The following is a 17639-nucleotide window of genomic DNA, read 5'->3' on the forward strand; positions in this document are numbered from 1 at the left end:
CAGATCAGGTCCAGAGATTGTCAACATCAATATTACTCAGTTTATTTCAAGTAGGCAAGAGGCCAATGTCTACCGCAAAGTCCCATTATATATACACAAGTGAAAAACTGTATGTGGATATATACCTCTATGGGTTTCACCCATGCCAAGGAACAAGGGATAGCTTGGGCAGGAAGTTTCGAATAGCAGCACCTGCAACAGGAATCAAATCCATCATTTCATCAACACCAAGAGTTAAAAATATGGATGGTACAAGGTTCCGTGAGCCATTTAGCCTCTTGACCTTCAACTCCAACAGCCACCTCATAGTTTTATTTTTTTTAAATTAATGTTATATGCTTGTGAAAGATGCCAGATGAACAGCCCTGGCAACCAACACCCTGCATCCAAAGAATGGGTACAGCACAGACAACAGCAATGCCAGTTCCCACACACTGCCCCATGCCAAATGTATCTCACCCCTGCAACTCATTAAACAAAGACCGACAGTTATGACTTTTGGTCCAATCAGTGCTAAAGCCCCCATGTAGAGCGGCAGATGAGACAGGAGAACAGACTAAACAGTGCGGAGGCTGGGAAAGGAGGAAGATGAAAAAAAGCTCTCTTCCCTCCACTCCAACCAACGCAAGATAAGGACAACTGATGCTTTATGTTCACCCCAGAATAAATGACAACTCCAAATATGTCTAGAAAACACTGTGAATTCTACGGACAGTGTTTATGCAGCTTTACCCAAAGGGAGTGAAGGTAGGGCAAGTTCCAGGAGAAAAGGTAAGATTTGGCAGCACTTAGCCAGAATATCCTTAGCCAGAATACCGCAATTAACTTACTTGAGGAATCTCAGGCAAGACTTCTGGACAGTCCTCAGATTTCCAAAGTCTGGGAAGAACACCTCCACCTCCTGTTCGCTGAGCACCCGGTGGATGATGACTCGGTACCACCATTTGTCCTCCGAAATCCTAACACAGCAAAGATGGCCAGGCTGGACCAAGGCCTCCGGCATGACATAACGGTCAGAAACGTTTTTATTTGAATAGCATCGTCTGCAAGACACCACAGAAAAAGGTAGTGCCCAGCAGGAAGCAGTATGGAGAGAACTCCATAGGTACTTCAGTACAGCGTTGCTTCCTTGTTTTCCTTTAAACCTCTCTTTGATATGAACTTTCAAGGAGCCTTATGGTAAAACATCAGAGCTGAGAACAGTTTTCAGAGTTAACTTAAGATCTAGGAACAGCAATGCAGAGGAAGATCTTCTTTAACAGTGAAGGTGACCCTTCCATATCATGCTCTTATACCACATGGGTAGAGTACACATGTACTTTAAACATTTACGATGAACACAGCCAAATTCAAAGGCTTAGAGTATAAAGCACATACAGGGATTTTACTAGCCTTCCAGAAAATACAGTAGGTGCAGTTGTGACACACTGTACTTCAAAGTAGCACCCTGCAATCCCCATATTCATCGATAGTATATGGTTGTGGTATTTCATATAAAGCGTGCCTTGCAAGGTATATGAAAGGTCATGATCTGCTGAAACTCATTGTTCTGTCAAAATATGTATATCATTATGTATGATGTTATAAGATTTTGCTATATGGTTGTTATTGAAACGTGTTAGGAGTTTGGGATATGCCCACTGCTAGCTTTCCAGCGACAACAGGGGTGGTGACTCACACCCAAATGGGCATTAAATGACCACTGATCAGCAGGGGAATTGTAAACAAGAGATTTACAGTTCTGTAAGAGACAGATGGGCAAGCACCACACAATCGGGATTGCTCAACTCTGACTCAGCAAGGCCCACCAGGACATGCCTGGGCCGATATATTTCCAGGGACATAGATTGAGAGTATAAAATAAGGGACAGTGGCATCATCAGACCATCTCTTGTCCCTCACCTACGCCGAAAACAACAAGAACAACGGGAAGACAAAGACTTGGAACTGAGGAGATTGGTCTCATGCTGGGAGGGAAATTCAGCCTGAGAATTAAGAACCATAACCTGCCTACAACATCCAGTAAGATGAGAAAAACTGTTTGATTCAATTCTTGCTTAGTCTAAAAGTTTAGAATTTAGAATATGTGTTTACTTTTTGTTTTCTTAAGGTAACTATCTCTGATCTTTATGCCTACCACTTATAATTAGGGCTACGATTATATCACGGAATCCATGACTTCCAGAGACCTCTGACATTTTCTGCCCCAGGGCTGGACTACTGTCAGCAGGCAGCCCCACAGCTCTCACTGCCTGCTGGCGGAGGCCCACAGCAGCTCTGCAGCAGGGGGACCCCAGAGCTCCCTAGGGGTCCCTCAGAGCTCCAACTCCCTGTGGGCAGCTGGGCTCCCCACAGCTGCCCAGCCACCAGGGTGGGGATTGGACCCCACAGCAGCCCAGCCAGTGGTATCTGTACAGCTGTGGGCGCTGGACCCTTCTCCCTCCCCATTTTGTCCGTGATTTTTACTAAAAATATCCCTGACAGGTCATGGGCTTCCGTGAATTTTTGTTTATTGCCTGTGACCTGTCTGTAATTTTTACTAAATATCTCTGACAAAATCTGAGCCCTATTTATAATCACTTAAAATCTATCTTTCTGTAGTTAATAAAAACTTATTTGAATGTTTTATCCTTACTAGTGAGTCTGTCCAAAGTGCTTGGGAATCTGCTCAGATTACAAAGGCTGGTGCATATCTACTTTCCTTTGATGAAGTGGCGAACTAATTACTGAGCTTCCACTGTTCAAGAGAAGGTCTTGAGCAGTGGAAGACAGTATATTTCTGGGGTGGAAGGCTGGGGACTTGGGAGATTTATTGGTGTTTCCCTGTACATAGTTCATGAGTTGCATGAATGCTCTCCACGCCACATAGCTGGGTGTGCCTCTGCATGCTGATGGCTGAGTGATTACAGTGCCTGGAGGGGTTTGCTGCTTGTCACTGGCAAAGCACTGAGAGACAGAGCCCAGGCTGGAGAGTTAAGGGGGCCAGTGATCCCACAGTTCCAGGTTGCTCGCACAGCTGTATGTAAAAAAAGTATATGTAAAAAGTATAGTTAGAGCTGTGTTACAGAGTTCAGTTTTAACAGAAGCTGTCAACCTTTATTTTGTCGAAATCTCATTGAAATGGCAAAAAATATCAGAATCCAAACTGAGCACTATTTGAATTTTTCATAGCGGTTCAATGAAAAATGAATAGAGAGAATTATAAGCATTTAAAAGTCACCCTATTTGGCAATTTTTCATTAAGATTATCTCACTTTTTTGGTACCCCTTCTGCAAGAAATCTAACACATTCTGGGAGCTGTCCTTTGGTCACTTTGCTGTTCCTCATGCATGAATTCCTAGAATACGAGTTATGAATCAGTAGTGATGCTAGAGAGCATTTCATAACTATCTCTAAAAGCAATATGTACCCCAGTAATAACAAGCTTTTACTTGAATACAAAACCTTGAGATAATGACCTTCCCAAATGCATGGAAAGCATGACAGTCAGATGTGCTGATTTCCTATGCTTGTGTATCAGCAGGTCACTGTCAAGGTGTTGCCTTAGAGTGCAAGTTTGATGAAGCTGGGGTAAGTAGTGCTTTTTGGTATCTGTTGGAGATGGACGTGAAAGCCTTAAGGGGTCCTATATCAACACTGTTGTAGGCAACATGAAGGTGCGAAGGAATGCATAAGTCCTTTGCCATAACTATTTATTTCCATGCTTTTAAAGGTTGGGTGGATGAAGTGTGTCCTGCTGCAGCCTTAACTGCCACCAAACATAGTTCTTGTTTGCCAGTTATAGAGGGATGAGTAAGCACTATGCATACATGAGTGAGTAGAGTGCATGCACATCTGCACCAACATACCCAAGCCAATACCAACCACAACAGCAAGCTGGGTGCCCTGCTCTCTCAGCAGCATAGCACACGCATACACATACTCATGGAGAATCTGCACAGCAGGCCACAGCACAAAGCTGATGCAACGCTTTCTCACCTCATCTCAATCATCATGTCCTCCAGCATCTCAGATGTTTCCCTGCTACATATCCGGATGTAGAACTGGTTAGGCGAGATGACGTACTCCACAAAGACACCCACTAGGGTGCTACTGTCCAGTGCAGGGAGACAATAAAGGCTTCTGTCCTGAACAGCATCAGGGGGGATCTCTGGTTCTGCTATCTCCCAGGCTAGCTGTAGCTCCTCCACATCCAGATACTGCAGAGCCAAAAAAGGAGTAAAAGGATCTGGTGCTCAGACAGATAGTTAAATGCTGGTGCTGCGGGTGCACTGAACAAGGACAAGCAACCGCCCCATTAAGATAAAACCCAGTGCTGGTGGGGCTTGTCCTAATACCTAATGGAAAGGATTCTAAGTGGCACTGTATAGCCTAAGTCCAGTGCTTACTTTGTAACGAAAGAGGTGCTAGTGCTTGTGCTCAAGCAATATTTTTACTTTCATAACTGATGTGACAAGCCCAGAGGTGCCTTGGGCTTTGAACTGCCGAGCCTAGAGTGAGAGGGCTCAGCCCTGGCACAAATTAAGCACTGCTTAAGACCTATTGCAATACCCTGCCTCTTAAGGTCTTCAAACGACGAGGGCTGGCAGATTTAATTGGGGTGGCTCAGACCCACAGTGAAGGGGAAGGAGTGCCTGACTTAACCACTGCAAATATTCCAATTAAACATTGGGTCTGACTGGCTCAGCAGAGGAGATCTGCCAGCAGAAAGAATTTCTCTGTTCCCAGAGAACCTAAGAACTCTCTCTGGTATGTGTTACACCCATCAAGGAAGCAAATGGGGAAGAAACAGAAACAGATACTTCACACCAGATTTGAGAGTGACCTCTGAACAGCTCCCATCTGGGAGCCTAGAAAATAGGCTATTAAATGCAAAAAGCTATTTCATCATGAAAACTTAGAGGCAACCCCAGAGGGGAGAAAGCCAGTCCCTTCCATGACAGGACTTGACTGAAAAGGTGAACTAAATCTTTTTTGGTTTCATTTAGTTATCTGGGTGCATGCAGTGCTTTCTGCTGCCCTACAGAGATTCAGACTCCATCTGTGTACACTGCTTCTTCTGCCAGCAAGGAGAGTGTGCGCCATAGAAGTAACTTCAGGACATGGAGGGTTGAGGCAAAGGAGAAAGAAAGAGAAAGGCACCTCACCTCACCTGGTAGCCATCCCTACTGGACAATGCAGAAGCAATGTAGATGAGCTCAAAAGATTGCCTGATCAACCACCACAGGTGGAAACTGCATTGTGGGAGTAAGGTACTTAACAGAATGAACAAATTCATAATTAAGGCTAGAAGGGCCCATTATGATAATCTAATCTGACCTCCTGCATAACTAGGGCCTTACCAAATTCACAGTCCATTTTGGTCAATTTCATGATCATAGGATTTTAAAATTTGTAAATTTCATTATTTCAGCTATTTAAATCTGAAGTTTCACAGTGTTATAACTGTAGGGGTCCTGACCCAAAAAAGAGTGGGGGGGTTGCAAGATTATTGTAGGGTGGGGTTGCGGTACTGCTAACCTTACTTCTGTGCTGCTGCTGGCAGTGGCCCCACCTTCAGAGCTGGGCAGCTGGAGAGTGGTAGCTGCTGGCTGGGAGCCCAGCTCCGAAGGCAGAGCCGCCGGCAGCAGCAGTGCAGAAGTAAGAATGGCATGATATGGTACTGCCATCATTACTTCTGTGCTGCTGCTGGCTGAGAGCTACCTTCAGAGCTGGGCACCTGGCCAACAGCCACCCCTCTCCTGCCACCCAGCTCTGAAGGCATCACAGAAGTAAGGGTGGCAATACTGTGACCCCCCTAAAATAACCTTGCGACCTCCCCCTGCAACTCCCTTTTGGGTCAGGACCCCCAATTTGAAAAATGCTGATCTACCCCATGAAAGCTGTGTAGTATAGGGTAAAAGCACACAAAAGACCAGATTTCACGGGGGAGACCAGATTTCATGGTCCGTGATGCGTTTTTCATGGCTGTGAATTTGGTAAGGCCCTATGCATAACAGGCCAGAGATCCCCACCCAGTATTCTCTGCATCGAGCCCATAGCTTCTTATTTGAGTTATAGCATATCTTTTAGGAAAATATCCCATCTCAATTTGAAAACTTCAAGTGATGGAGAATCCACAATGTCCATAGGTAAGATGGCTTTGGACAGGCTGGATACAGATGCAGAAAGATTCCAGGGGCTCTGCAAGGCTGAGTCTGGCTACAGTACACTCTTGAAGGGATAGTTAAACTCCCAGCAGCCAGCCACACTAATCACAGCTTTCAAACCTGAAAAGCACCCCTGGTCATTATATTATTGAAGGCCACTCACTGGTTTCACCATCTTTTTTACCACATTGAATACTCGGCTTTTTTTCCGGTCCAGAGCCTCCGAGCTCTCAGAATGGAAATCCCAGCTGGAGACCTTGAGCTCAGCAGCACCTAGTGAAGATGTCAAAGAATCAGACTGACAGATCTCATCATTTGATTACTCATCTAATGGAACCAAATGTGCTCTGTTAGAGGATGAAACTCACACTTGTCTTAAAAGCTAGAGCTGTTACTTTCCAAGGCTCTATCTACATTCAGGAAATTTACCTTTGCTCTTACTCTAGTGCAAATATGTTGCACTGATGTAATGCAGGGCTTACACAAGTGTGACTTAACCCAATAAAGAAATTGCCCCTTTACATCAAAAGATAATTACACTTGCACAAATTCCCAATGTAGACACACCACACTGCTGTAAAATGGGGCTTACAATGCCACAGTTTATACTGCTAAGTCACACTACACTGATGTACATTTCTTTAGTGTACAGACTCTCCCCCAGGTTACGCAAACCCGACTTACGGAAATCCGCACTTAAGGAAAAAGTTCCGTAAGTTCCGTAAGCTTTTTTTTTTTTTTTGATGCGCGTAAACGTTGGGTATACGTTCCCGACTTACGCAAAATTCGACTTACGCAAGGCGTTCCGGAATGGAACTCTTGCGTAAGTTGGGGAGTGTCTGTAGATAAGGCCCAAAGAAAGGAAGGAGAATACATCCATTTGGGCTTCAGAAAGCAATGAGAAAAAGAACTGATGTACATCAAGATACAAAAGCAGAAACACTAATAAATTCATTCCTTGCCCAGTGGTACATGCTACAAAACTCATTGATAAAAACTTCCCTGCTCAACCCACAACAAAAAGGTTTCAAAAATATCTGCATTAAAGTATAATCTGCAAGATACCAACCAAGCAAGCTTCCCTCCATAGAGAAGGGAAGGAGAAGCAGATAATTTGCCTTCACAATTCAAATGGACAGCACTTTTACCACACACTTTCCACTGCTGTGATACTGGTCAAAGATTCCAATGCTTGCAGCAGAATCTAATCTTTCATTTAAAAAAAAAAAAAAAAAAAAAAAAAAAAAAAAAAAGGAGCTAGCCTTTATTGTGAAAATACTCTTTGGCAATGAATCTAAGGTATTCTGTCTTCTTGACAGCCTCAGACAGTAATTCTAAGACAGATGTGAAGTTCCCCCATTCATCTCAATAGGTTTTTAACTTTGAATATATATGTCAAATCTAAGAGTTTCACTCAGGCTTGACAAATCCACTCACCAGTGGTAAGAAATGAGCAAAGCTCCTAGCGTGTAATGCTGCATCATGCTCTGAACGCTACTCTGTTTAGAACAAGGTGATGAATTGCATGATGAGACTTGTAGACTCTGCTTCTCTTTTACAGATCCCAGTTTTAAGGGACCCTGCTGTAGGTCTTCGTGGGTAACATCTGTCCCAGCAGCAGTATTTTGGTGACTCCTGCCCTACAGTGAAACAAGGACATACAAACCTCACTTACCATCTGCTAAGCACTTGGATTCAAGATCAAAGACCAGCCAGTCTTGTTCGCCTTCCTTGCGCTCAACATGGAGAATATCATTAAGGGCCCCAACAAACTCCATCACATTTAAGAATCCCAGCTCCTTCACGCATAGCTTCTCTTTAAAATGTGCCTGTTACCAGAAAAGAAGAGTTTTACAAGGCATATTCAACTGCCTTTTTGTTTAAAAAAAAAAAAAAACCTGCGACCACACCATTCTAAAGGGAGTTAAAAGCATGGGGAGGAAAAAAATTCCAAAGCTATAAAAACAGTTCAATGGTATCTTTTAAACAAAACTGTTTCACAGTCGGGACTATAAGCTGGTACAAATCATATCTAGATGACTTGCAACCTTCTCATTCTTGGTGCTGGACATGGAATGCAGCACTCCACAGTGCATCAATTACAAGGGTCATCGCTGTGTAACAGACACATACCTGATCCCTAAAGCCGGACATAGGATGTAGATTTACATTTTGCACATCTAATAATTTTGTTAAATGACCAAAACATGTGTTTAGCTGGAACACACGACTATAGATAGAAGCCTGCACCCAGACAGAACTAGCTTGAACACTAGTTCCCTAATATTAGTGGAGCTGCTCCTCAACAGCAAAGAAAATTAGACTTTGTACAAAATACATTTATTCAGTTCTCTTAAGCTTCTTAAGAAGGGTATTTCATTTACTTATAGGATTCCACAAGGATTCGAAAAATCAATATTTCAGCCCCTCTGGCCTGTCTCAAGATTAGTTAAATAAAATACCCTTTTAAAACTGTTTAAAAGAATTATTGGAGTAATTAAGTTTTGGGGGAATATTCCTATTTCCTCATTGTCAGCATGTGAATGGACATGAGTTAGGCGACATCATCTTAGCTCCTACTGGGTATTTATCTTCACCATAAAGCCAACACAGAGTTGGCAGCCTCTTCTGGAGGACACCTGCACTGAAAAGAGAAAACTGTTCTACCAGAGCTGAGAGAGAAGCTTACAGAGATCTACATGTAGCATGCCCAGCTTTAACCAAACTGAATAAAGAGTCCCTACCTGCTAGAGGCAAAACTTACCTCAAACTCACCAGGTAGCTTAGAAGCAAGCAAACCCTCAGGATACTGGGCTGCAACCTACACGATAGGAAAAGACACATCATAACCAGACAGTTGTGTACCCGGACCTTAGGTGAAAGAGGGAGTAAGAATAGGCTTCATATTGCAACACAGACAACTAAACAGCATGTTATGCGTGCAAAACAAGTACTTATAGAAAGTTAGGGGCCCTAGCTTTTTAATGACATGCACTTTATTACTAGCCCCTGTAGCTAGACATGTTGGACCTTCTATCTGTCGCTGCCCCCAATTAGCAGCGCTTTGCCACTCATCCAGAACCTCAGACTTGCATAACTTAATTTCTGAGGGTACATATAAACTGGAAAAGGAGGAAAGGACTACAGATAGCATGTGCATGTTTGGAATTCATGGCCCCACACAGTGAAACAAGCAGGAGGAGCAAATGGAAGAGCCCTTTAAATGATCTGCATTTTGCATTTGACCCATTGGCCTCAGCTGTGGCCACAGGCCCTGCTAGAAGATACAGAAAGTGCACCCAGAGCCTGGCTCAGTTACAAGAGAGAATTTCAATGGAAAGGATCTATCCAGAAGAGTAATTTACTAGGCATGGGTTCATCTGTCCCAATCAGCACATCCACACATCTCTGAACTAGGGTGACCAGACGTCCCGATTTTATCGGGACTGTCCCGATATTTCCTTGTTTGTCCCGTGCAATCCCACGGCGGCCCCGGGGCGGAGGCATCGGCAGCCCAGCCCCGTTCATTCCCCTGCAGGACCCGAGCAGGATTGGGGGGCTGGGGCCTGCTGCCCCCACTCCGGGGCCGCCGCGGGATTGCACCAGCTGGGCAGCAGCCCAGACACGACTGGCCAGGGGCTGGGCACACGTGCGCGCGCTGCTGGGTCCCCGCAGCAGGCCCAGGCTCGGGGGGTTCGGGCCCGGGCGCCAGAGCCGCAGCCGCCGAGCTTGGCCATCGGCCGCTTCCTCCCCCCGCGGCAGTGGGAGCTGCAGCAGCGGCTGCTCCCAAGTCCCGCTGCCCGGGGGGGGAGAACAGCCGCTGCCTGGCCCCGCGGGCCACCCCCCTACTCTCCCTACCGCCCGACTGAGTCCTGCCTGCACTCGGGGCCAGGCCGGACTCTCACTCACCCCGGCCCCGCGCTTCCCCTGCGTCTCCCGGGTCTCCCTCCAGCGCTTGTGGAGGAAGGGGTGTGTGTGTGTGTGTGTTTTTTTGCCCTGCCCCCTCCCCCCACTCCCCCCTCTCCCCCCACCCTGCATCCCAATATTTGACTTGGGTGATCTGGTCACCCTACTCTGAACTCAGTGCAGAGAGAATCTTTATTGTATACAAGGATTATGAAAATTCCACATTGTAGAATAGCTGCAAGGACCAAAAGTCTAATTTCCCAGCTAAATAATCTAGGCCAGTGGTTTTGAAGACCTTTTCCATACCTTTACCTTCTTTTCCAAAAAGGCACCATCCTAACACCCCTAGCCAAAAACCCCTCTCCCACTTAGCAATATGGGAAGGACAAAGTAGTCATGCCTCCTACATCTACCTGCTCACGACCTCCAGGTTCAGAACCCCTGACCCAGACAGCTATGCTGAGAAGCCCCAATTAGCAGTCCACCATTGTATTTTAGTATGGTTGCTTAAGTGCACCCATAACATGCAAGGTACTGTCCAAACGTATAGGAAGATGGTGAGCTCTTTAGCGCATGAACTATCTGTAAAATTTCAGTTGCTGTGAAGGGGAACAGTTCAAGACACAAGCAGTAAAAGAGATGATAGTAGATTATTGTCCAGTGTGATCTCACTCCCCCTAAATACACACATTTAAATAATCTATAGGGTGTCACCACCTTTCATAGGTTCTGGTTCTGCACAAGCATCAGGATTCATAGATAGCCTGGAAAAACCCAGCAGAGAATACAGATTATCTGATGCCAAAGACAGAGGAAACAACATATTTCAATCTTGCGGGAAGAGAGGCAGACCACAGGCAAGCTGACCCCACACCATCTTCCCTAATTTACCTGTAACCACCAAGTCTACTGAGAAGCAATGGTGGTGTTCCTTGATCATCAGGCTTTAGACATGCTAATGTCTAAATGCTTATTCCTGTCCAAAGCTTAGAGACATTTCCAGATATGAACAACACTTACAACTCGGATCTTTTCTTTGAGTTCTGAGCTGACGGTCCCTCCGGCTCCCTTCTGTGCAAGCATCATCTTAATATCCTTCTCCAACTTCAAGGAAAAAGCCAAAAATTATACCAAGAACAAAAAGGTGAATTCCAAGGCTCAAGAAAACTCTCATCAATTGTGCAATCAAGGGGGCAAATAATTCCAGTAAAAGATTTGTTTATTAGTGGAAATTACATAAAGATTAGGATTGCAGTGAAACAGGGTTGAATGTCAGCATCTAGCAAAGGATTTTTAAAACACACTGCATGCATAAGATGCACAACCATTAACTCTAAAACTGCTCAGATACAGGCACTTGGAATGTCTAGTATAGTGGTCCCCAACCTTTTCAGTGTGGCGGGCACCTGACTACTAGCCACCAAAGAGCGCGGCTGCCGGACAAGCAGTCGCCGAGAAGCGGCAACGCGAAGAAGCGTCGCCGCCGAAATGCCTCCAAGAAGCAGCGTCATCAAGAGGCGTCGCCGCTGAAATGCCACCGAAAAGCAGCGGCATTTCGGCGGCGACGCTTCTTCATGTTGCCGCTTCTCGGCGGCATTTTGGCGGCTGCTTGTTCGGCGGCCGCACTGCTCGGTGGCGGGGCACTCCCTTGTCAGTAGGCGGGCGCACATAGATGCCCCGGCGGGTACCATGGCACCCACGGGCACCGCATTGGGGACCACTGGTCTAGTAGTTCTTGCCCTCCATAATCTCTGGTGACTATTCTGTAGATCACCAATACTGATGATGGGTCTTGCTGTGATGCAGGGGTCTCCAATTAATTATTGCTTACATTTGCCATTATACCACTAGTGTTGCACCACCTCATCATAAAGCAGACTTTGTGCTAGCCATAAGCAGGGCCGTCCCTAGCCATTTTGGTGCCCTACGCAGCTCCCCCCCCGCCCCCGTGGTGGTGGGGGGCTGGCCCCAGGCCTCCGAGGGCACGGGGGGGACGGTTTGGGAGGCAGGGGGGAAACCGCCCCCCAGCACGAGCCAGCAGAGTGGAGCGGGTCGGGCCCAGGTCATGCCACTTCCTGCCGCCCAGTGAGTGCAGGGCAAGCCCAACCCCACACTCACGGGGCGGTGGGAAGTGGAGTGACCCAGACACAGCCTGCTCCGCTCTGCTCTCCTGGCTCCCAGCCTTGGGGCTTAGGGGGCAGGGAAGAACCGCCCCCCAGCACTCACCAGCAGCGCAGCTGGGGGCCAGGTCACTCCACTTACTGCCACCGGTGAGTGCAGACCCGACCCCTGCTGCAGTCCTCAAGGGAGTGGGGGCGGGACTGGGGCAGAGCAGGGGCAGGAAGAGGTGGGGCAGGGGCGGAACAGGGGTAGGAGCTTTGGGGAAGGGATGGAGTGGGGGCAGGGCTTCGGCAGAGCAGGGGCCATGGGGAAGAGGCAGAGCAGGGGCTGGAGCAGCATGCAGCTGAGTAGGGCACCAGGAAATTTGGTGTCGCAAATTTCCTGGTGCCCTACACAGCTGTGTACTTTGCATATGGGTAGGTACGACCCTGACCATAAGCAAGCTTTCTGGAGCTCTCAGAACACCTCACACACTTTCTTTCATTCTTCCTTTGTCCCTAAGGCTCTTGCCATGGCATTCTCGCACCTACCATCCCATGGCATATGGGCCTTTTAGCAGGAACTAACTATACTGCAGCCTATTACAATTCTGGATCAGTTCCCTCCCACAGCCTACACTTCATCCAAACCTCCCTGATAAACCTATCCTTTGTATTTTTTCCCCACTCATGTCTATGCACCTACCCCCATGCTGTCCCCTACACACAGAACTCACTCTCTCTCATTTGCTAAATGACCCTCTTAGGTGTGAAGTATTATTCATTTCAAATCCCTCCTTAACACATGCTGCTCCATTAGTACTTCAACCATGATCTAAAATAATCCACACCACCTCCCATTTGTACCATCAATCATTGTATTCATCGTGGGTCAGTATTGGATTGTCTGTGCCTGATCACCTAGGTAAGTGCACTGGGGTGAGGAGAGTGAGTGTCTTCCTTTGTCTGAATATTGCCTAGCACACAGACCTCAATAACAATGGTTGGCCTTTGGACCAAGCTCTTCCCTGGTGCTAATAAACGGTCCAGTTATATTCTACCTCAGCATAGGGCCCATCAGGACCAGAAAAGACAAAGGAAATAGTGTTTTTCAGTTATGGCATTACCTGGAAAAGCCTCCATTCTTTTTTGTCCTTGGGAGGAAGTATATCTAGTAGTCTGAGCAAAGTACAGGGACTCAAGGCTCCTGGTTTCTATTCCTTTCTCTATGAGATTCTGTGTGACCTAGGACAAGTGACTTAACCACAGTGTACCTCAGTTTCCATGTGTGTAAAGTGAGAATAGTTACCATGGCTTATCTACCCTCACAGGAGGGTTATGAGGCTTAATGTTAAGTGCTCTGAGATCTTTGAGTGGAAGGCACTATCATTAGGTAACAAGTTGATGGTCATTACAGGAATTGGCCAATGGGTGATCTGTAACATGAGTACAGAGATTTTGCCACCAGAAATAGGATTTTGATAGCCCACTGGACTCCCATGCCAATATCAATTTGTTTCTTGTTGAACTAATCTGAAAACAATTTAGAAAACCTTGTTTTGCCTTGTACTGATGACACTATAGCCCAGAGACAATGACATTATTAAATGACTCTGCTTAACGATAAGAGACCCCACAGCTCACTTCTTCAGTTACTCACTTGTTTCAGTCTCTCACCACAGTTCCCTACTGCTGCTTCCACTGGCTCTGATCCCCGTTTTGGTGTTTCGAGGCTCTCTGTACAGAAGACAGGTCCTGGAGGGGGTGTCCTAACTGCAGGTGGTGGCAGAGAATCAGACTTGGCCTGCTCTGCTTTCTTTGGCTGAATCACCATCTCACCTTAAGCAGAGAAGAGATTTATACATGGCATTAATCAAACTATGTGAACATGCAGATCACAGTTTTCCATTTCCCTGGCAGGCAGGCAATGTTGGGCTCACACCAATGTTTATCCAGCTCCACAACAAAGAGGCAACCTTTGTCATAGTAATAAAAGCTATCTATAGAGTATACACTTCAGATTAGCTAAACTCGCCCCTCTCCATCCACCTACCCCGGAGAACACCGAGGAGGAATCATGTAATAAAGCCCCAAGTCATACAGAGCCAGAACCCTTTGGCACTGGGCTGGGCACACAGCTGCGGCAGCAGCACGACTACAGCCCTCCTGTGCTGAATCCTAAAGGATGGGTGCTATTGTAGCCAGTGGAGACCTAGCCCCTTTCACCTGAAACACAGTCTGCTTGAAGAAAAAGTGACAATATGTGCTAATCAGAACTACCTGCCCCAAGTTAAATACATATACAGCCTCACCCTGTGACAGCTTTTCCTGCTGTTGCTTAACTGAGGGGCTTTCCTTCAGGGTCAGCAGAGAGCCCGCCCTGGTCTGCTCAATGGCAATGATATCAGAGGCTGCATTCAGCACTTCAATCATGGAGAAGAATCCATAGCGCATATACTGGAATGTCCGTCCAAAACGCCTGGCAAAGGCCTTATCAAAATCTGAGAGCAAGACTGGGGACAGACTCAGCAGGTCCTTCAGCTCACTCTTCACCATAGCTGGCAGGATAGGAGGGGTCCGGCCCCGCCGGGGCAGGCTGGGGCGAGAGAAGGCATTTGTTCTTCGCATGACATTTCGCAACTTAGAACTGGTCCTCTGTTTGGCAACCAAACTTGCGATTCCCCTGGTGGTCTCATCTGCAATGACTAAAGCAGCAGAAATAAATAGTTAAAGCTGTGTTGGGTAATGCTCTTCCTCTCACCCTTCCCTTTTACTAGCCCCTTTCTGAGGAAACAGTCCTCTTCAAAGAGCAAATTGCACTAATCAGCCATTGCTGAACTCTACCATTAATGATGGAAAGCACAGTAACTTATAGCTTTTATCCTCCCCCGTAAATCGGTCTGGAACAGCTTTAACATCCCATAGAGGGCAATGTGTCAGCACCATGAGCTCAGCAGATCATGATCCAAGCAGAGAGAGCTGCTGAGCCTACTAAGTGCTTGAACAGGAGATCACATGAGAAAACCCAGATATTGTAGAAGGCTGTGTTGGCCACTCAATAGATGGCACCCTTCCCTGTGAGCCAGTATTGCAACAAAACCCTACTGGACCTTTTGATAGTGCTACAGCACAATATGCTTTGCTGGAGCTACAGCCTTTTGAACAAGATGTAAAACCAAGGCCCTAACCACCTGCCATCGTGGCATTTTTCACAATGTTAGAAGTGTTAGCAACAGTGTCTTGGACCAATTCCAATTTGTGCAGTTACATTCGACCTAAATTCACCATGCAATTTCAATCAGATACAGCATTCTTTTTTCACTGCCCTATACTGATGTGCAGTTTAGCTTCAGTATCTACAACTATTTGATAAAGTGATCCCTGTATATACATAGCTGGTCAGTTCATGACAACTGCATGTTTATTTCCCCCTTGTGCTGCAGCAAGGGCACCCACTCTAGACTCCCAGCTCCTCACCTCTCTTGGGCAGAGACCCATATCTCTTTCCCTCCTGACAGGGGTTTTTCCAGGCTGCAGTTCCCTAGTAAGTCAGAATGCCTAAGCAGGTCTCCATCTGTGCTTTGCCTTCTCATCAGCAGCTATAAACAGTGTAATTGCCCACAGTTATAAGTTACCACACAGCCCTTTCTAAGCAAGTATATTCATTCTTAAGGTGAAAAACTTAAAAACAATAAAAGAACCTACCCACCATGCTAATAAGCTCATTAGAGATCAACTTGAGCAAGAGTTCTAGTAGGTGATCGCTCCTTCGAACCCCACTATGGGGCTTTTCCGTGGTTACAACAGCTGTTTGCTCAAAACACACATATTCATAGATTAGCCTTTCCTTTATACAGCTTGTGTCTTTGTGTTTGAGAGGCCATGCATACGTCATCAGTCTGACAATGGCACTCTCCTCCGGGCATAGCATCGAAAGGTTGGGTCAGGTATTTTCTAGAAAACCCACTTAACTTTGTCCCAAAATTTCCTTCTTGTCTGGCCCATTGCTTAAGAGTCCTTTGAAACTCAACACTTCTCAGGGTATACATTGGCCAAGTCTTTCCTTCCTAGAGAAGTTGCATACAATCCTATAATAATACAATACAATAATACAAACTTTGCATTTATAATACAGTGGACTCCAAAGCTATTTAACCTTAATTCAATATCATCTCCAAAAGACATTGCAGGAAATTGCCATATCTGTCACAGCTTGCACGGTGCTTTGGGAGGCCTCAAATTAAAAAGCACTATCTACATGCCTTTAAAACAAGCCAGCACCACCAGTGAGAGAGGATGTTATTGATACCAAACCCTGAATACCTTCAGTTATAGGGGGCATATAGCTAGCTTTGCAAGATCTCTCTGGACTGATGGAGTGGTATTATGGAGCTTACCAAAGAATGCTATGAACATTTTTGGAGACTGAGCTATGGTCTCCCAGCATTTCCACATCACCCCTCTTATGTCTTAAAAAAAAGATTTTAAAATATCAATTCATCCTCCCCCTGGAGCTGCTTGCCTCTTCAATTTTGCAAAACTCACTCCTCCCAAAACAGTGCTGCTGCTGCTGCTGATCATTCCAAAGACTCTGCTCCCAAAGGTGAGGAAACAAGAAAGAAGTAGGATCTGGGTACCTTCCCCCATGTCCAAATGCTCCACGTCCAGGGTCCACACGCTACACCAGCCTTGTATCATGCACATACAGACTACAAGTACAGCATGAGACTGTTCTACTGAATGCCTTTCCATGCTTGGGTGAGGGTTCCCAAGTCATTTGCTCCTCTTGCCAGGGGAGTCGCGCACCCACCTTTCAGTACAACATAGCCACCTCTCCAGGAGATGTTGACGACATCGGGCATGTCCTTCACCAGCTCCAGGGTGGATCGGTAGCCCAGGGCGTGCAACGGGAGAGGTTTGCCGATCATAGTCCGGTACTCCGCCTCCAGCTGCACTGGGGTCAGGCCCTCTTTGACAGCCATCAGCAGTGACCTCACCTCTTTCCTCAGCGAGTCCATGAGGCGCTCTTGGTCCGACATGTTTGCACTAGGGGAGAGACAGAGTGAGCAGAGAGCGCAGCTTCCAGCAGGGAGGAGAGGCACTGGAACCACATCCGTGATGGACTTTTACAGCAAGCCCTAGAGACAGGCAAGCAAGGGCACCGGGGAGGGGGCGGCGGGGGGACGGACTCTGAGCCAGCACCAAGAGTGCAGCACAACAGCCCTTGCCCCACAGTTACTGCCCCTGCATCAGCCTGTCCTCTTCTCCCCGGAATCACTGCCCCCTCTGCAGTTATTGCCCCCTCACAATTACTGCTCCTCCCCTCAGGAAATTACTGTCCCTCATGCAGTTGCTGCCCCTCCCTCACCCCCGGGGTTATTGCCGCTGCGTCTCCCTGTCCCTTCCCCCCACAACTAGCGCCCCCTCTGCTGTTACCGCCCCTCCCCCATGGCGATTCCTGCCCCAAGCCCTCCTCCCTCCACC

At 46.7% G+C, this 17639-nt stretch overlaps 1 protein-coding gene across 1 annotated transcript in view; it reads right to left on the minus strand.

The window, feature by feature from the left end:
- TDRD5 (tudor domain containing 5) overlaps positions 1-17391 on the minus strand; it is a 34596-nt gene extending 17205 nt beyond the window's left edge. The window contains exons 1-10 of the mRNA XM_065409927.1: positions 16966-17391; positions 14468-14860; positions 13816-13994; positions 11077-11160; positions 8915-8971; positions 7826-7979; positions 6314-6423; positions 3980-4200; positions 831-1043; positions 126-192 (exon numbers count right to left, since the gene is read on the minus strand). Of these exons, the coding sequence (XP_065265999.1) occupies positions 126-192; positions 831-1043; positions 3980-4200; positions 6314-6423; positions 7826-7979; positions 8915-8971; positions 11077-11160; positions 13816-13994; positions 14468-14860; positions 16966-17194 (1707 nt within the window). The 5' untranslated portion in view covers positions 17195-17391. The remainder of the gene's footprint in view (positions 1-125; positions 193-830; positions 1044-3979; positions 4201-6313; positions 6424-7825; positions 7980-8914; positions 8972-11076; positions 11161-13815; positions 13995-14467; positions 14861-16965) is intronic.
- Between the last annotated feature and the right edge of the window lie 248 nt (positions 17392-17639).

Source organism: Emys orbicularis, chromosome 8 (genome assembly GCF_028017835.1).
Source record: "Emys orbicularis isolate rEmyOrb1 chromosome 8, rEmyOrb1.hap1, whole genome shotgun sequence".
Classification (NCBI taxonomy): domain Eukaryota; kingdom Metazoa; phylum Chordata; order Testudines; family Emydidae; genus Emys; species Emys orbicularis.